This window comes from Rhipicephalus sanguineus, chromosome 10 (genome assembly GCF_013339695.2).
Source record: "Rhipicephalus sanguineus isolate Rsan-2018 chromosome 10, BIME_Rsan_1.4, whole genome shotgun sequence".
NCBI classification, from domain to species: domain Eukaryota; kingdom Metazoa; phylum Arthropoda; class Arachnida; order Ixodida; family Ixodidae; genus Rhipicephalus; species Rhipicephalus sanguineus.
The window spans coordinates 128994160-129009904 of NC_051185.1; the positions used below are offsets into that span (position 1 = coordinate 128994160).

General features: G+C 47.1%; 1 protein-coding gene across 1 annotated transcript in view; it reads left to right on the forward strand.

Moving 5' to 3' along the window:
• LOC125760311 (uncharacterized) overlaps window positions 1-15745 on the forward strand; it is a 336735-nt gene continuing 320990 nt past the window's right edge. Inside the window, exon 1 of the mRNA XM_049420194.1 lies at window positions 1-18. Within this exon, the coding sequence (XP_049276151.1) occupies window positions 1-18 (18 nt within the window). The remainder of the gene's footprint in view (window positions 19-15745) is intronic.

Consider the following 15745-nt stretch of genomic DNA (forward strand, 5'->3'; position numbering starts at 1 on the left):
ATGGCCAATCCTGCTCCTGTGAGGGAGTGCATTGCTGGCTGTAGTCGCCAGTGAGGCTGCACCCCTGGCCTTTTTACACAATTCCATCATCAGGCGGATTTTTTTTTAATCCGGTTGGGAATTGTCCGGCACCGGGATTCTAACCATGGACCTCTTGCATGCGAGGCTGATGCTCTACCACTACGCCATCGCTGCATTCCTCGGCCAACTATGGATCAGCAAACATCGCTGCGCCGCCATGTTTTGTCGACGACAGAGACTTTTCATTGGCTTACATAAAGTGACGTCAGCTGTACAGTTGAGGGTAACGTGAGCTGGGAAATCGTAATTGTGATTTTATAGTTATTAAATGAACCCGGAAGATGAAACCAGTCGAGGTATAGTATGAACGGACGGCCAGGATTCCGAACACACGTACTTCAAAATTTTCGGAAAACGTTTCACGACCCCTTTAAATGAGCTACGCTGGCGTGCGCGGGAAAGCTCGCGCTATCGTTCCAAATGTGCTGCCTGCTCGGCTTCCATGGCGGGAAAGGAAACGTTCATTTGTGATGGAGTGGCGCCCTCTTCCCTCCTCCTCACCCTCACTTCGCTTTCCCATCCCTTGCTCTACTACATCTTACAATTTACCATGCTATATTCCAATTGTACATTCCCTACTGTCACCTTGTTTGGGGCACAGCATTCAAAACAAACTTAAGCACCATACTCGGCCTCGAGAAGAAAGACTGATCGCTGGTGTTTCTTACACTGCCCATGCTGCAAATTTATTTGTACGTGCACGTGTTATGCTTGAATATCGCTTGGTATACTGTCTCAGATTCTCATCGCAATGCTCATCTGATTTTCTGAAGACTTGCTCAACTTATGCAGCACAAAAAATGCTTCTACACCAGAAGGAAAGAAATATCGAACGTTTCCGGAATCAGGACACTATACAGTAACCAAAGCTTCCGTTTCACTTAACCATATACATTAACTACATACACTACATACATAAGCTATCCGAATATTTTTACAGCCTCTTAGAAAAGCTTTTTGTCATGTCTTATTAACGCACCTCAGTCTTCCTTTTCTTTGTCCAGATGGACATTGCCCTGAGAGCTTCGTATTAGTTTTCGGCCAGTAATCCTTGTATCCCGTTGAATGGCCGTTCAATGTCGTCAGTTTCCACTGACGTCATTTCCGTGACGGAAATACGTCACTGAAGTCTTGGTGGACCCCGGCATATAACACTTTCGTGTTAAAAGATGGTACGGAGAGGATTTATTCAGTTAGAAATTATTGAACTAACGCTGCGCAGAGCGCACAGGATTACAGGCCAACAGGGCAGCTCCAGACCCAAACCCACAACAGCAACGTTGTCGTCTCCATCTATTAGGTGCGATGTCGGCACCCGTGCCTGGCTGATATTTCCATACCCGCGCTTAAAATTTTCTCCTTCGACATAACCCTTTCCCTAGCAACGTGATCAGTGGGCCCTTCATACCATACTGGCCACTGCCATGGATCAAGCGACGGATATACACATGAACGGAAGGCGTGGCGACACCAGCCTTTCCTCGAAGACATTTATATTGGCGAGGTGTTTCGGCACTGGCGGTACAGTGGGGGGTACACGTAGCCGTTGGCGATGGTGGGCTAGGGCACAACTGTCTTAAGCAACGAATCGCGACATGTCCGCACACAAGCACTTGCTCGGGGCCTGTTAAAGTTGCAAGACGGGCTTGTTGGTATCGCATACTTCAATAACAATGGTAGCTGAACTTCAATTGATGGCGCAAATGTTAAGACAGGAACGTAGAAGACACGTAAGACACGGACGGTCCGTGTCTTACGTGTCTTCTACGTTCCTGTCTTAACATTTGCGCCATCAATTGAAGTTCAGCTATGCACCAACTAGCCCGACAGCAAACGCTATTAAACAATGGTAGCTTAAAGAAACAGGGCACAAGAAGGCAACAAAGAGACACACAGAGCCCTATATTTACAACAAATGTTTTGTTATCGGGAACCACGTCGTTTTTAAACACTTTTTGCACACCGCTGCAGCTAACACGTGGCGGATCACAGACAGTGGTTCATCAGCAATATTTGAGCCGCTAATCATGCATGGCAAACATAGAGAAGGAACAAGAAAACTCATTCATTTCACCTTTCAACTCATGCGCAGGTATTGCAACCCCTTTCTTGAGAGCCCAATAGATGGACTGCTGACACACGCACTACCAGTTCCATTCAGCTTCTACAATCAAACGTCTTACTTCACACCCATTCCTACCTAAGATGGTGGAATTTCGAACGCGTAAACTACATCTGCATTTCTTGCAATGCAGAGACAGGAATCCGTGTGTCGTTGTCCTGTTCACTTTGCTGCTGTGCTCACGCAGCCTATCATTTATGCACCTGTCCGTCTGCTCTAGTGACTCCACAACTTGACACTGGGTAGGGTAAAATTAAAGAAAAAAAAACGAAATGTCGTTTTTTGCTAGTCCGAAGTGAAAGGCCTTCCTTAACAATATCAAGTGCCCCGCACATTTTTCCGCATTTTAATAGAGCCAAAAGGACTAGGTTTTCGAGAACAACTGACGAGCAGTCACGCACCCTTTCCTCTGGCGTGCACAGCCTGAGCTTTCTGCCTAAGGTGATTTTAGGGGCGAAGCTCCTTATAGCGGCACCCGTTCGTCCCGTAGTAGTGTGTAACCAGTCTTAAAAACGGAGGGGGCGTGCACACATGAAGGCTCCCTAAAGACAATGCGCTGCGACAGTACGTGATAAGTATCGCCCTCTCCTCTCCTACGCTTCCCCCTCTTTCTCCTCTCCTACGGTCCCCCCCCCCTATCTTGATTGAAAAACCGACCACTCGCGCTGCACAACCGTTCATTGACCACCCCGTATATATAGGCACTGGATTTTGACCTCCAAGGTAGTGCGTGTGTGCGATTTCTCCTGTGCGTGATTAAACAATGAAAATTCACAGCGTACATGTAAAATTAAAGTGAGCTGCAAGTCGTCATAACTCTCATCGAACCTTTAGTATAAACGCGCCCGATCTCACGTCGGTGATGATGTACTGGGCAGAATTCACGGAAGATTCACGGTTTACCGATGAACCTCCGCAGCTTCGCCCACTCATCATCATTCACTCCGTGGATATGCTGTGATTTTTTAGATGCGAAGTATCTTATGGCGGAGTTCAATCCGGTGGTGGTGGTGGTGTGCGGCGTGACCACGCCGCACACCACCACCACCACCGGATTGAACTCCGCCATAAGATACCACGCCGCACACCACCACCACCACCGCATGCGCATACCCTCTCCCCTCCCCCTTCGCACTTCCCCCCTCCCTTTCCCCCTCTCCACTTTCTCTCTCCCCCTGTTCACTCTTCCTCTGAAACGCGGGCTAGACGTGCCGAAATTCTCCTGCGCAACGCCGCGATTAGCATCAGCACATGCGCGTCCACTCCCCTTCTCTCTCCTCTCCTACGCTGCCCCCCTCTCGCACGCCTGCCGACTGCGTTCCACGCTCGCCCTGCGAGAATTAACGGCCAGGCTAGAGGGAAGACAAGACGCGCGTAGCGTTCCTCTTCGCGTTTCACGACGCGAGGTCGGTAGCATGCCCAAAGAACGCCAACGGAACGCGATCGTTCAAGTGCTCCGGCTTCGCATCGCCTCATGATCCCCTTTAGCGAGAAATGGTGTAATTTTTTTAATACCGAATTTGGTACTTTCTCTGAGCTTAGCAGGTTTTCAAAAAAATAGTCTGGCTACTAAACGTGCAGTTTTTTTAACACGCGTGGCATTTACCGAGTCCATTTACATTGTTGTTTGAGACGCGCATGGAGACGCGGTTCTGTGCATTTATTGTGAGTTTAGTTGCACCTTTGTTGCTATTGTTGTTGGTTTTTTTTTTTTATACAAAACAACAAAGGCTGAACCCATGGATCACGCGAGAAGCTATTCACTCGAAACGTCGCGTGAAGCGGCTTCGTAGAAGAGCAAAATATAATCCAAGCCAGTCGATAACTTGAAAATTGCAGTACGCTAAATCTGATCTCCGAGATAAGACCAAAGGGGCAAAGGATCATTACTTTAACGTAACAGTTATGTTTTTCTCTGTTCGTTTTCTCCTTGATGTGGATTGAAGTCCCGTCAAGGAGATGATCGACGTCGATGAAGCAAGAGGCAGGTTGGAGGTAATAAAAACTTGAAGGTATATTGCAGCGAAATATTTAGTGATATGTACAGCTTGCCGAAGCACATTGATGATAACATAGACATCAACAGCGTCTTACTCTTCTACTTCACTTTTCTTAAGTTAGAGCCTAGAACACTGTTACAACGTACGACGAACCGAGTCTCACTGTTCGACCACCAAGTGGTTACGGCCCAGGCAAAAGTTGCATCGTACGGAGTCTTACTGATCGATCAGTTAAGTGATTACAGCCTAGAGTGAAGGGAAACGAATTCCGTCAAGTCTTTAGTATCTTGCGGTAAACAAAGAAAAGGGGAGGTGGCCACTGGTGGTCCGCCCCAACATTCTCTTATCCAATCTGTTTACCCTCAGAGTAAGCCACTCCCTACTGGGCTATCCCTAATCTCGACAGCAGTGTCTTTACAGTTTAGACACGCGTTTTGGCACTCTTTCCCATCATGGCTCTCCCTTTCCTTATCACACGCTTTCAGGGATTCTCACGTTCGAAATATATCGGTATCGTACCCCTGAGGCATTCGTGCCATCTCCCACGCTCATCGAGTCGAGCCCACGGTGCTGGTCGTAAAAACGGTACCGGGAAACAAAAGGCGTTTGCGTGTCCTCGCCTCTCTCGCATTCGGACCGTGGATTGCTGCGACTCGACTTTGCAGCCAGCGGAGAAGACAAGCTGCTCAAAGGAAGCCGTTTGCCTTCCATTGATAATTGCACAGTCAAAGACCATGCAGAGAGAGAGCCGAGAAAGAAGTTTTGTATAACGTACAGTGCCGCGCTGTCCCTTCTGCACGTTCGACTTATGACGGCAAAACATAACAGTAACTCTTTCGAATGTCCTTGCAAATAACTCTCGTAGGGCCTACATTAATTAGAACTAACAGACAATAAAGCCAAGGAAAGTATAGGGGATGTTATTTATAGTAATTATGATGTAAATGTGTACAAAGTAAAGTGGACCAAAAGACAACTGGCTGCCGGCAGGGACAGATCCGGCGACCTTCGAATAACACGTCCGATGCTCTACCACTGAGCTACGGCGGCGGTCATCCTCCCGTCCACTTTATGGGGTATATATGTGCATTTAAAAGCTATGAGTGTTAGTCAGTGCCGCTAGTAGCCATGACAGCGAGTGTAGAACACTTTTTGTGCCTGCTGGCGTCTGAATCCCGTGATCTTTTTACGAGCTAGCAGAGGACCAATAATCGCTCGCATAGTAACTGATAATAGTAACAATGATGGAAGTGCTGCTCCAATAGCTCCAAACTGCTCCAAAAGAGAAATGCTGCTCCATGCTGCTCCAAACTAATTTTTGTTAGTAACTGCTCCGGACCTGCTCCGAAATGGCGCTTGTAAACTGAAAATAATGAACTTTAAGCAGATGACCATCCAGCGAGCCTAAAGGAAACAAAAAAAACAAGCTGTCTACTATCATTCTATACTCACGGACAACTTTTCTTGGCAATGAAGAGAATGCTGCAGGGCCAAACTACGCGTGTGCTACCGCTGAAAAAATATTACAGCATATCCACGGGTGAATGATGAAGAGCTTGGCCGAAGCTCCTGAAGCAATCATGGTCTCGGAATCCGCTTCTCATTGAGCCCGTTTCGCAGCGGCGTCCTTGGCGCGCACCGTCTCGGGATCCGCCTGGCTGCCGCCAAGCGAGCGCCAAGCAAGCGAGCCTCTCGGGATCGAGAGGCTGCCGCCAAGCGAGCGCGGAGTCAGGCGGATCTCGAGGCGGTGCGCGCCCGCGAAGCCGCCGCCAAGCGCGCGCGGCGCCAGGCGGCAGCCTCTCGAGCTCGCACCTCGGGATCCTGCCGACGAGCACGAGACGCAGCGGCCTTCCGCACCCGGCGCTCCTCGTCGTCCATGGTCCGCCAAGCAGCATGATCCGGCAAGCGCACTCCCCCGCGTACGGCGACGATCAAGGAGAATGAGAGATAACGGGCGCAGCAGCCAATCTGAGAGCAGCGGCACCTATAACGCGATCTAGCCCAACCGCCATATTGCACACAGATGGATGGATGGATGCTATGAGCGTCCCCTTTCTAACGGGGCGGTGACATGTCTGCCACCAGGCTCGAAGAAAAAAAAGAAAAAACCTTCCTTGTTTTATGTTGGCCTAATACCTTATGTACATTGATTAAATCTATGCTAATATACCAAAAAAATATAAATTCACGGTGCATCTCTCTGCCTCTTAAGGCAGAATGACCTTATTTTTCACCATTATTTATTTTTTGTACTTTATCCCTACTTTTCTCCCACCAATACTCTAACCGTCTCTTACTTATTTCTATCGCGGACGTGTTCAACTTTCCATTGTTGTCCCTAAAACCCAAGGCTTCCTGTAGACTCGTGCCCACACGTATACCTGGGTGAATATCGCCACATTCAATCAGTACATGTTCCATCGTTTCCTTAGTTCCCCCGCAGCATGTGCATTGTTCTTCTTCGTTACTGAATCTCGCTTTATAACTACGCGTTCTAAGGCAACCCAGGGGTGGAAGTGCTGCGCCATTTGCGCCACGCTACGCCAATCCGCTTCTGCTGCGCCATCCTGCTCGAAAACGCATTACTGCGCCCAAACTGCTCCCAAGCGGTCTTTGGTACACGGCCTCCACGATGGGCTCCGGTGCGCTGCCGGAACCGAGCACCGAGGCTACGTTTGGTGCCTTCATGTGCCGCTGTCATCCGTGTCATGGCGCGCCTATGCGAGCTTATATAATCATCACATCACTTAGCGCGCTCTCGTTACGTTGTCGAAGGCGCAACAAAGCTAGCGAGCCTGTATCGGAGTAGGGTGGCTAGTAGCCACCCTACTTTGTAGCCACCCTAATCGGAGCAAGCTAAGAAAGTGAGTTATGCGGCCATATTTCGATTGTGACGCCGGCAGCAACGGAGTTTTTTGGCGCGCTTCGCGCGCGAGGCGGTTGCTGTCATCGTGGCCTGGAATTGCGAACATGAATAAAAGTAAGTGCATTGACGCTTCATAATGTCGAAAAGGTTCTGTTTACTGCGAATATTTATTTCATGTGAAGCCATGAGGATAGTGCGAGTAGCTGCCGCGGACGTAAACGCGCGACCATTTTTTGGACACTTTGCATTAAGGAAACAGCTGTATAGCTGAGTGTGTAATATGGATTTTGTGTCATAAGTCTGCATGAGAAAGAAAAATTTGTTTTATCCGTTTGCGGTCAATGAAGCCACTACAAACCGCGAAACCACTCACAGGGCTTCGGTTTATGTAAGTCGGTTGGACCATTTCCGAAACTCATTTTTTTTTTTTTTAGTGAGAGCGTGCCTTTCCATGTGCAGAATTTTTTGCATTGCACACAAGCCCTTAGAGGTTACGCTGTAGCTCGTATCATCCGCAGCACAACATGACATGCCGCTTGCCGCCGTTGTTGTGTGTGGTTTGGTACATGAGGTGGCGAGTGAAGCAATATACAAAAAATAACAAGATACACTTGGAATGTTTATTACTCAAAAGACGAATGTGACATGGTACGAAAACAGAACCACGGGATGCAAATTGTGCGCTTGCGACATCTAGGTTTCATCGCACCTCAAGTACCATATTTGCGTGCATATAACCGACACGAATTATTGACAAATCTTGGAAGGGAACTTGAAGGGAAAAGGTGGAACCGCATGGCGCAATTTTTGACGCGATTTACGCGCGTTTGGAGGCACGCGCGTGTTTTTTGACAAACGCCGTCGCGAAATCGCGCCGTTGCGTCCCGAATGGCTTGATTTCATGCGCGACTGACGCGTGGTCGGAGGATCGCGCGCGTCATTTTGACGAACGCCATCTCAAAATCGCGCCGACGCGTCTTCCTACTCGAAGTAGAAAAGAAAACGCCTCGCGCGGCGCGTCACTCGCTCGTCCGACAAGCGGAGTTTAGGGTGCAGGCGCGTGTTTGGTTTCTTCCGATGCCTCCAGACGGCGCTGACCTCCGCGCATTTCGAAGGAACTTTTTGAAGCCGGCGTAGGCTTTTGACGAAAATGTAGCAACCTGGCAAACGCGGCGCGAAAACGCCGCTGCTGAAAAACGTTCATTACCATGAACGTTTTTCATTTGTCAGTCTAGTCAAGTGTAGCTATTCAAAACATCGCTTCTCTCGTTTTACTGAGTCATTGCTCTACCACAGCTGTGATGTTATAATGATAACGCGCATGCGCGCGTGTATATATATATATATCATTTGTGTTAAGTGTGGTTTGTTCATCAGTATTGAATGTTTTCTAAAATCGTGGGAATTTCTTGTGTTTACCAGAAATAAAAAAAATTAAACAACAATGATGTTTGACCCTAGAATTCTGCTCCAAAACTAACTTGCATTGCTCCAAAACACACATTATGGTGCTCCAAAGCTGCTCCAAAACAGCATTATTCCTGCTCCCTGAGCTGCTCCAAAACGCCTGCTTCCACCCCTGGCAACCCGACCTTGTTTCAAACAGTAAAGCGCTTCCCCTTGAATTGTCATAAAACCTTTCCCTCCTTATTTTGTTTCTTCCCTTTCGGTAGTTACTCAGAGCCGGCTTCTTTTCCATCGCTGTCATCCAATAAGTCCTCTCCGCCTCTCTGACCTTCCGCTTAATGCTCCTTGTTGCCATATCGCCCGCACTGCTAGCCGTATATTTGCTGGTGAGCCTCCTAGTTTTTTTCTCCACTCCGTGTCAACGCTTTTTCTGTACAAATACCTGAAAACCTTCTCTGCCCATCTACTCTTCTTCATTTTTCTCAGCCTCTCTTCGAATCTCATTTTGCTCTGAGCTTCCCTCACCTCAAAGCCTGTCCATCCCATATCACCCTTTACAGCCTCATTTGTCGTCTTCCCGTGAGCGCCCAACGCGAGGCGGCCCACCGTCCTTTGATTTACATCCATTCCTGATGGTACCTTTGACTTCATGCACACCAGTGAGTTCCCAAATGTAAGCCCCGGGACCATCACACCCTTCCACAGCCCTCGAAGCACCTCGTACCTATTGTATCCCCATAAAGCTCTCTGCTTTATAATTGCAGCATTCCTCTTTCCCTTTGCTACCGATGCTTTCTCTTGTACCTCCATATATCTATCCCCCTCATTTACCCATACTCCGAGGTACTTGTACTCGCTTACCCTCGGTATTTTTTGGCCCTGTATCAAGACCGCATGGTCTTCGTGATCATTGAATACCATCAATCCACATTTTGTTGCACTAAATCCTTGTCCTAGAGCCTCACATTCCCTTCCGCATATATCTGCCAGTCGCTGTATATCATCTTGACTGTCCGCAAATAAGACAATATCATCAGCATAAAATAGACCTGGAAGCTTCTGCTCAACCATCGTGCCGACCTGTTTGTGTGACAAATTAAATCCAATGTTGCTATCTTCTAGCGCTTTTTCCATCCTCACCATGTACAGCATGAATAACAGCGGGGACAAAGGACATCCCTGTCTCAGCCCCTTGCTAATTTCAACGCTGTCCTTGCTACTTATTCCTTCCCATTCTATACAAATTGCATTTTCTCGGTATATTTCCCTCAAAAGCTGTATACAGTCGTCCCCTATGCCCACTTCTTTCAATATATCCCACAAAATTTCCTTATTAACGTTGCCATACGCCCCGGTGATATCTAGATAAGCTACGTATAAGGGCCTGTTTTCTATTTTCGATATTGCTATACGCTGGGTAAGAACAAACAGATTATCGTCTAACCGCCTGTGGATTCGAAATCCATTCTGAAGTTCTCCCAAAATATCATTTTGTTCTACCCACGCTTCTATTTTTAATTTTAATGCCTGCATCGCCAACCTGTATAGCACCGATGTAATGGTTAGCGGTCTATACGAGCGAATGGTATCCTTTTCTCCCCTGCCTTTATAGATTAAGTTCATTCTACTTTTTCGCCAACTTTCTGGTATTTTCCTCTCCTGTAAGCACTTTTCTACGGCTTTCAGCAGTGCTTCTTTAGTGTTATGTCCGAGTTCGTTAATGAGGCTGACGGGAACCCCATCTAAGCCCGGAGTAGTGCGCTTAGGAAATTTTCCTTTGGGCTTCTTCCAATTGAAATTCTCTAGAACTACATCTTCGTCGGTTGCACTCCTTTGCGTACTTTTATTCATCGGGGGAATCCCCTGGGCGACCTTTTTAAACGAATCGGCTGTTATCTTTCGGATGTAACGTAGCGCTTCATACCCTTCCATTTGATTTCCTCCTTCATCTCCCATATGTTGCATTGTGACAGACTTCCTACCCAGCGCTTTTAGGTGGCTCCAAAATATCCCAGGCCCGGCCTTCTTCTTTTCGCGAATCTGTGTCATCCAGCGTTCACTTTCACCTTTAATTTTTGCATCGACTAATTTCTGCAGAACGGATTTTTGCTCTATATTTCCTTGGTTGACTTCGTCCTGTGGCCGCTTCTCCTTTTTTGCTGTCTGTGCTCCCGTGATGCCTCACGTCGTTTCTCGATCGCCTCCCGGATTTCTTTGTTCCACCAACTTTTTGGCTTTCTCTTTCCTTTCCAACAAATAGTTTTCTTCTCTTTTTCCATTCCTTTCGTGATTACATGTAGCAGCTCACTATACTTCCAGTCTGGTAGTTCGTCTACTTTTTCCTCGACTCTTGCAGGTATATTTGTTATTTGTTTGTCATTTAGATACAAGCTGCCAAACTTTGATTCTATGTTCCTATTTTCAGTTTTATATCCCATTTGTAATATTATGCGTTTATGATCACTACCCAAGCTGTTAATGCCTTCCTCGTCTATTCTCATCTAAGTTTGTCATATATTCCTTCTGTCATGAGACAATCATCAATGCTCGATTGCCTGTTTCCCACTTCCCACGTGATCTGCCCCTCACACTTAGGCCCCACGTTAAGTATCTCAAGACTATGTTGCTCGCAGAGATCTAGCAATGACTTGCCATTGGTGTCTGAATGTCCGTCAAGGTCATGAATGTGAGCGTTCATGTCCCCTAGAAGGATTATTTTGGCATCATGACCAAATTCTTTAATATCGGTGCTTATGCATTTCACTATCTCCAGATTCTTTTCTCTGCAGTTATTCCCCGTCCACAAGTAAGCTACACCTAGCCACGTTTTCTTTCCACTTACTGTGCCCGAAACCCATATATGCTCTGAACACGTTTGTTTCACTCTACCCCATTTTGTTCTGCTATGAATAAGCATTCCAACACCCCCACCTCTCCTTTCTGATGTGATCCTGCTACATCCTTCCTAAATATAATTGTCAATATGTGGTGGCTCTTCCAAGTCTCTAAGGTGTGTTTCTGTAACCGCATAAACACCTATCTGTTCCTTGTTTAACTGTCCCTCAATCTCTAACCTTTTTGCCTTTTTTCTGCCACCCTGCATGTTTATGTAACTAATTGCAACACGCGCCTTCTCCCTTTTACCTTTTCTCTGGTTTTTCGCTATACTGCCGGTCAGAGTCCCCCTGGTTGTTTTCCTCATTACAAGCTACTCTGGGCACCGAAGGGTGCCCAGAGTAGCTTGTAATGTAATTTCCACTACCTCGATGTAATTTTGTAATGTAATTTCCACTACCTCGATGCCTTTCTCTCGACTCATCTGCCATATCGTTTTGTTTGCGTCGACAACCGCTCTGTGCAGGTTGCCGTCAAGCACCGATACCTCCGGTAGTGTGCATACCACTATCTGCACCTTAGGGGAAATGGCGCGTATGTCATCGATCCCTTTCGCCAATGTGGTCGCTAGTTCGGCTTATTCTTCATTCAAGACGTCGTTTAGACCTCCCGCGATTATCACGAGCTTACGTCCATTAGCCTTACTTGCGAGTTTTGCGCTGGTTTGTCTCATCACTGATCCCAGCCCATGTCCCGGAACTTCCCTATTAAAACTCGTTTGTCGCCTCTCACTCTTTCCTTGACTGCTTCTGCGCATCTAACTAAATTCGAGTCCCCGGCGATTATCACGTGCTCCGACTTTTCTGCTGGACTGTCCCGCACCTAGCCACTGCCTCGGTTACTAGCGCGTGCCACTCCTGTTTTGTCTCCTCCCCTTCCCAAAACTACTTCGCGGAAGCTGGGTCCTGTGACCCTTGCACCTGTCTTTTCCAAACCTGTTTCCCCCTTCGCGTCCATTACTGTGGGGGTCGATGCCCCGCTGTTCCCGCTGTCGCTTGCTTCCTTGTTCACCATGACTACCTTTGCTAACCCCTCCTCGGCTGACTTAAGCCTTTCCCCCATAGCCATCGTTTTTTTTTCCGCTCTGTCGCCAACGCATTCTCCAGCTCGGCGATTCTTACCATGAGCTCATTCTGGGCAGCCATCATTATTTCCATTTTCGCCTCTAACTCGCATTGCTTACACTTGGCGTCAGCTCCCTCTGTCTTCTCATCCGTACAAACCTCTACTTTCCATCCCATTCCGCACCCTGAACACTTTACGGTCTTTTTGACCATGGCTAGATCGTTCACATGGCGGATTAGATACACTTAAAGTCAAATGGTATCACAAAACTCCGCAAGTATGCTACACTTCAAAGCACATGTGTACCTTTCAGCCACGTGGTGGCCGAACAAACAAATGATAAAAAAAACCCAGGAGACTGTCACACAGGAAACAGTACAAAGTTATAAGCCCTATTAAGCTTCAATCTAGTGGCTTATGTACTCATATAACTAAAAAAAACAAGCTCGAATCATGCAAAAAAAAACTTATCTGACGCTGTCATTCCGGAGCCCACAAAAAACACCCATCTCTATGGGACAGCGCCATCTGGTATATCGTCACCCAACTGCAGTTTGCATTCATCTCTATGGGACAGCGCCATCTATTCAATGATACGGGAGACGCGACGGCGGGGCAACGCCGGACGGAGCGACGACCGACCAGGTGATGCTATAAGGAGCTTCGCCCCTAAAAAGGCCCACAATTGCGTCCGTGTTTTCTGCTTGAGAATTAAACAAAACAACATTGCTCTATTTTCTATGGCACACTGTTTGAAAATAGGCGCAGTACTCACCAAGGAGATATAAAATTTATACGCAGTGCCTATTCTGTGGTCCAGACCACAGGATAAACTCCAGCTTTATTCTGTGGACCAGACCACAAAATAAAGTGCAGCTTTATTTTGTGGACCACACCAATACTGTGGACCGTGCGCACCAGACATCGCTGTAGCCGAAACAGCCCACCCTCTCTTGACGACGGTTTTCTCGCACAAATTTGCGAGGGTTAATTCTGTGGTCTGGTCCACAGTATAGCACTGCTCCCTCCTCCCTTGACGACAGCTTCTCTCGCGAATCGCAATATTCGCTCGCAGTTTTGTTAACAAGTCCGGACCAAGGAGGTTATTTCCGCGCATAGTACGCGAGATAGAAGACGCTTATGTGTGCAAGGTTCGAAATGCGAAGGTGAAGCCCACCTTTGGCATGCTTGCTGGTCTGACATACCAAAGCAGGTACACTTGTGAATTGAAGCAGCAAAAGGAAGGCGTGTAATAACAAATGACAGCGGTTCTAAAGATTTCTGGACCTGATCTATCGCGTGCGGAACACTTAAGTCACTTTCACCACAGTACATTTGCGTCATGCAAAAAAAGTGCACTAAGATCTGCACGGAAGACTCAAATTTTGAGCGATCCTCCCGATTGTGTGAACACGGCCACAGATCTCCCGAAAAACAGCGTCAAGGAATCGTAGCGACAAAGGGCGACGCTACTAAAATTTTCTGGCACTGGTCTATCGTGTCCGGACATACTTCAGTCACTTTCACCGCAGTGCATTAGTGTCATGCAAAAAAAAGCGCACTGAGCTTGGCAAGGGGCTACTTAGCTGTTTCAGTAAAGTTTTCAGACGTTGACTGTCATACAAGTACTCGTAGTTATACGGCGCGTGCAAGCGCCGTATAACTACGAGTGCAAGCGTATGTACTTAAGTGACAAAGTGCTGTGTCCAGTGACAACTATAGTAGGTTCTCGCCAATCTTATTGTGGTTTTTTTTTTTTTTGCTTGACACAGGTGTACTGTGCTGAAAGTGGCTTAAGCGTCGCGTACTTGATGGATCAAGGCCATAATATTTTATACACGCTGTCATTTGTTATTGTTTTCTTTTCGCGGTGGCATTAGCGTTCTTTTTCGGGTGATTTATGGCTGCGCCCATTCAGAAATATTGCTCAAAATGCGAGTCCCTCATGCAAATTTTAGTGCTCTTTTTCGCATGACACAACCTTACTGTGGTGAAAGTGACTTCAGTGTTCCGCGTGCGATAGATCAGGTCCACGAAATTTTAGAACCGCTGTCACTTGTTATCATTATTCCTTCCTTTTGCTGCTTCCGTTCACAATTACAAGTTTATCTGCGGCTGATATCAATAATCGCATAACAGCAAAGTATGCCAAAGCTGGGATTCACCTTCGCATTTGGGATCTTTTACGCATGCGCGTCTTCAATATCGCATCAATGTATACCTCACTACGATTCACAAAACGGCGAGCAAATATTGCGATCCGCGAGCGAAGCTGTTTTCAAGGGAGGAGGGAGCAGTGCCTATTCTGTGGACCAGACCACAGAATAAACCCTCGCAAATTGTGACAGGAAACCGTCAAGAGAGGTAGGCTGTTTGGGTAGAGTGTACTAGATAGGGCCTATCTGTAGCCCTATCTAGTACACACTAGTTTGGGCTACAGCGAAATCTGGTGCGCATGGTCCACAGCACAAGTCTATTTGGTGTGGTCCACAAAATAACTGGTCCACAGAACAAAGCTGCAGAACAGACCACAGAACAGACCCTGTGGTCTGTTCCACAGAATAGATTGTGACTATATTTTGTGGTCTGGTGCGGAGAAACCCTCGTCAAGAGAGGTGGGCTGCTTGGGCTACAGTACATTCTGCACGGCCCACAGCGCACTTTATTATGTGGTCCACAAAATAAAGCTACATTTTATTTTGTGGTCTGCTCCACAGAATAAAGCTGGAGTTTATCCTGTAGTCTGGACCACAGAATAGGCACTGCGAAATTTATATTTGTTTTATTTTACGGGGTGTCAATTCACGTTTTTGCGCGTGTGAAAACGTCGCAACTTTTACGTGCTCCTTACAGTCAAAATGGTGTCTTCCCGCTTCAGGTGAGCGCTAGTCGCCCACCAGCTTTTCCGGTGACTCGCCGAAGGAGCTTGTGAGGAATTTCACTAACAAATGGCTGTCTATGCAAACGAACCAAATAGTATGCAATGTTATTATTCGACCATCGTCACTCGAATAATTGAACAGCCGTCACAGTAGATACGGAAGGTTCACAAACTGAAACTAAATTCTAAACGCGCGCCAAACTGGACTACTTCGCAGAGCTGTACTTGCGCACTAGCTCCGCCCCCGTAGCCTTTCCTTCATTGAAAAAAGTTAATTGGATGGGACAATCTTCAAAAACGGCGCTGTACTCATAAAATGAAATTTTTCCATGACATCTACCATTCACGTACTGGAATCGACCGCGCGAAATATTTCCATGACCCTGATTGTGTGTCTACGAGAGTGGACCACGATTTAAAAATAAAAG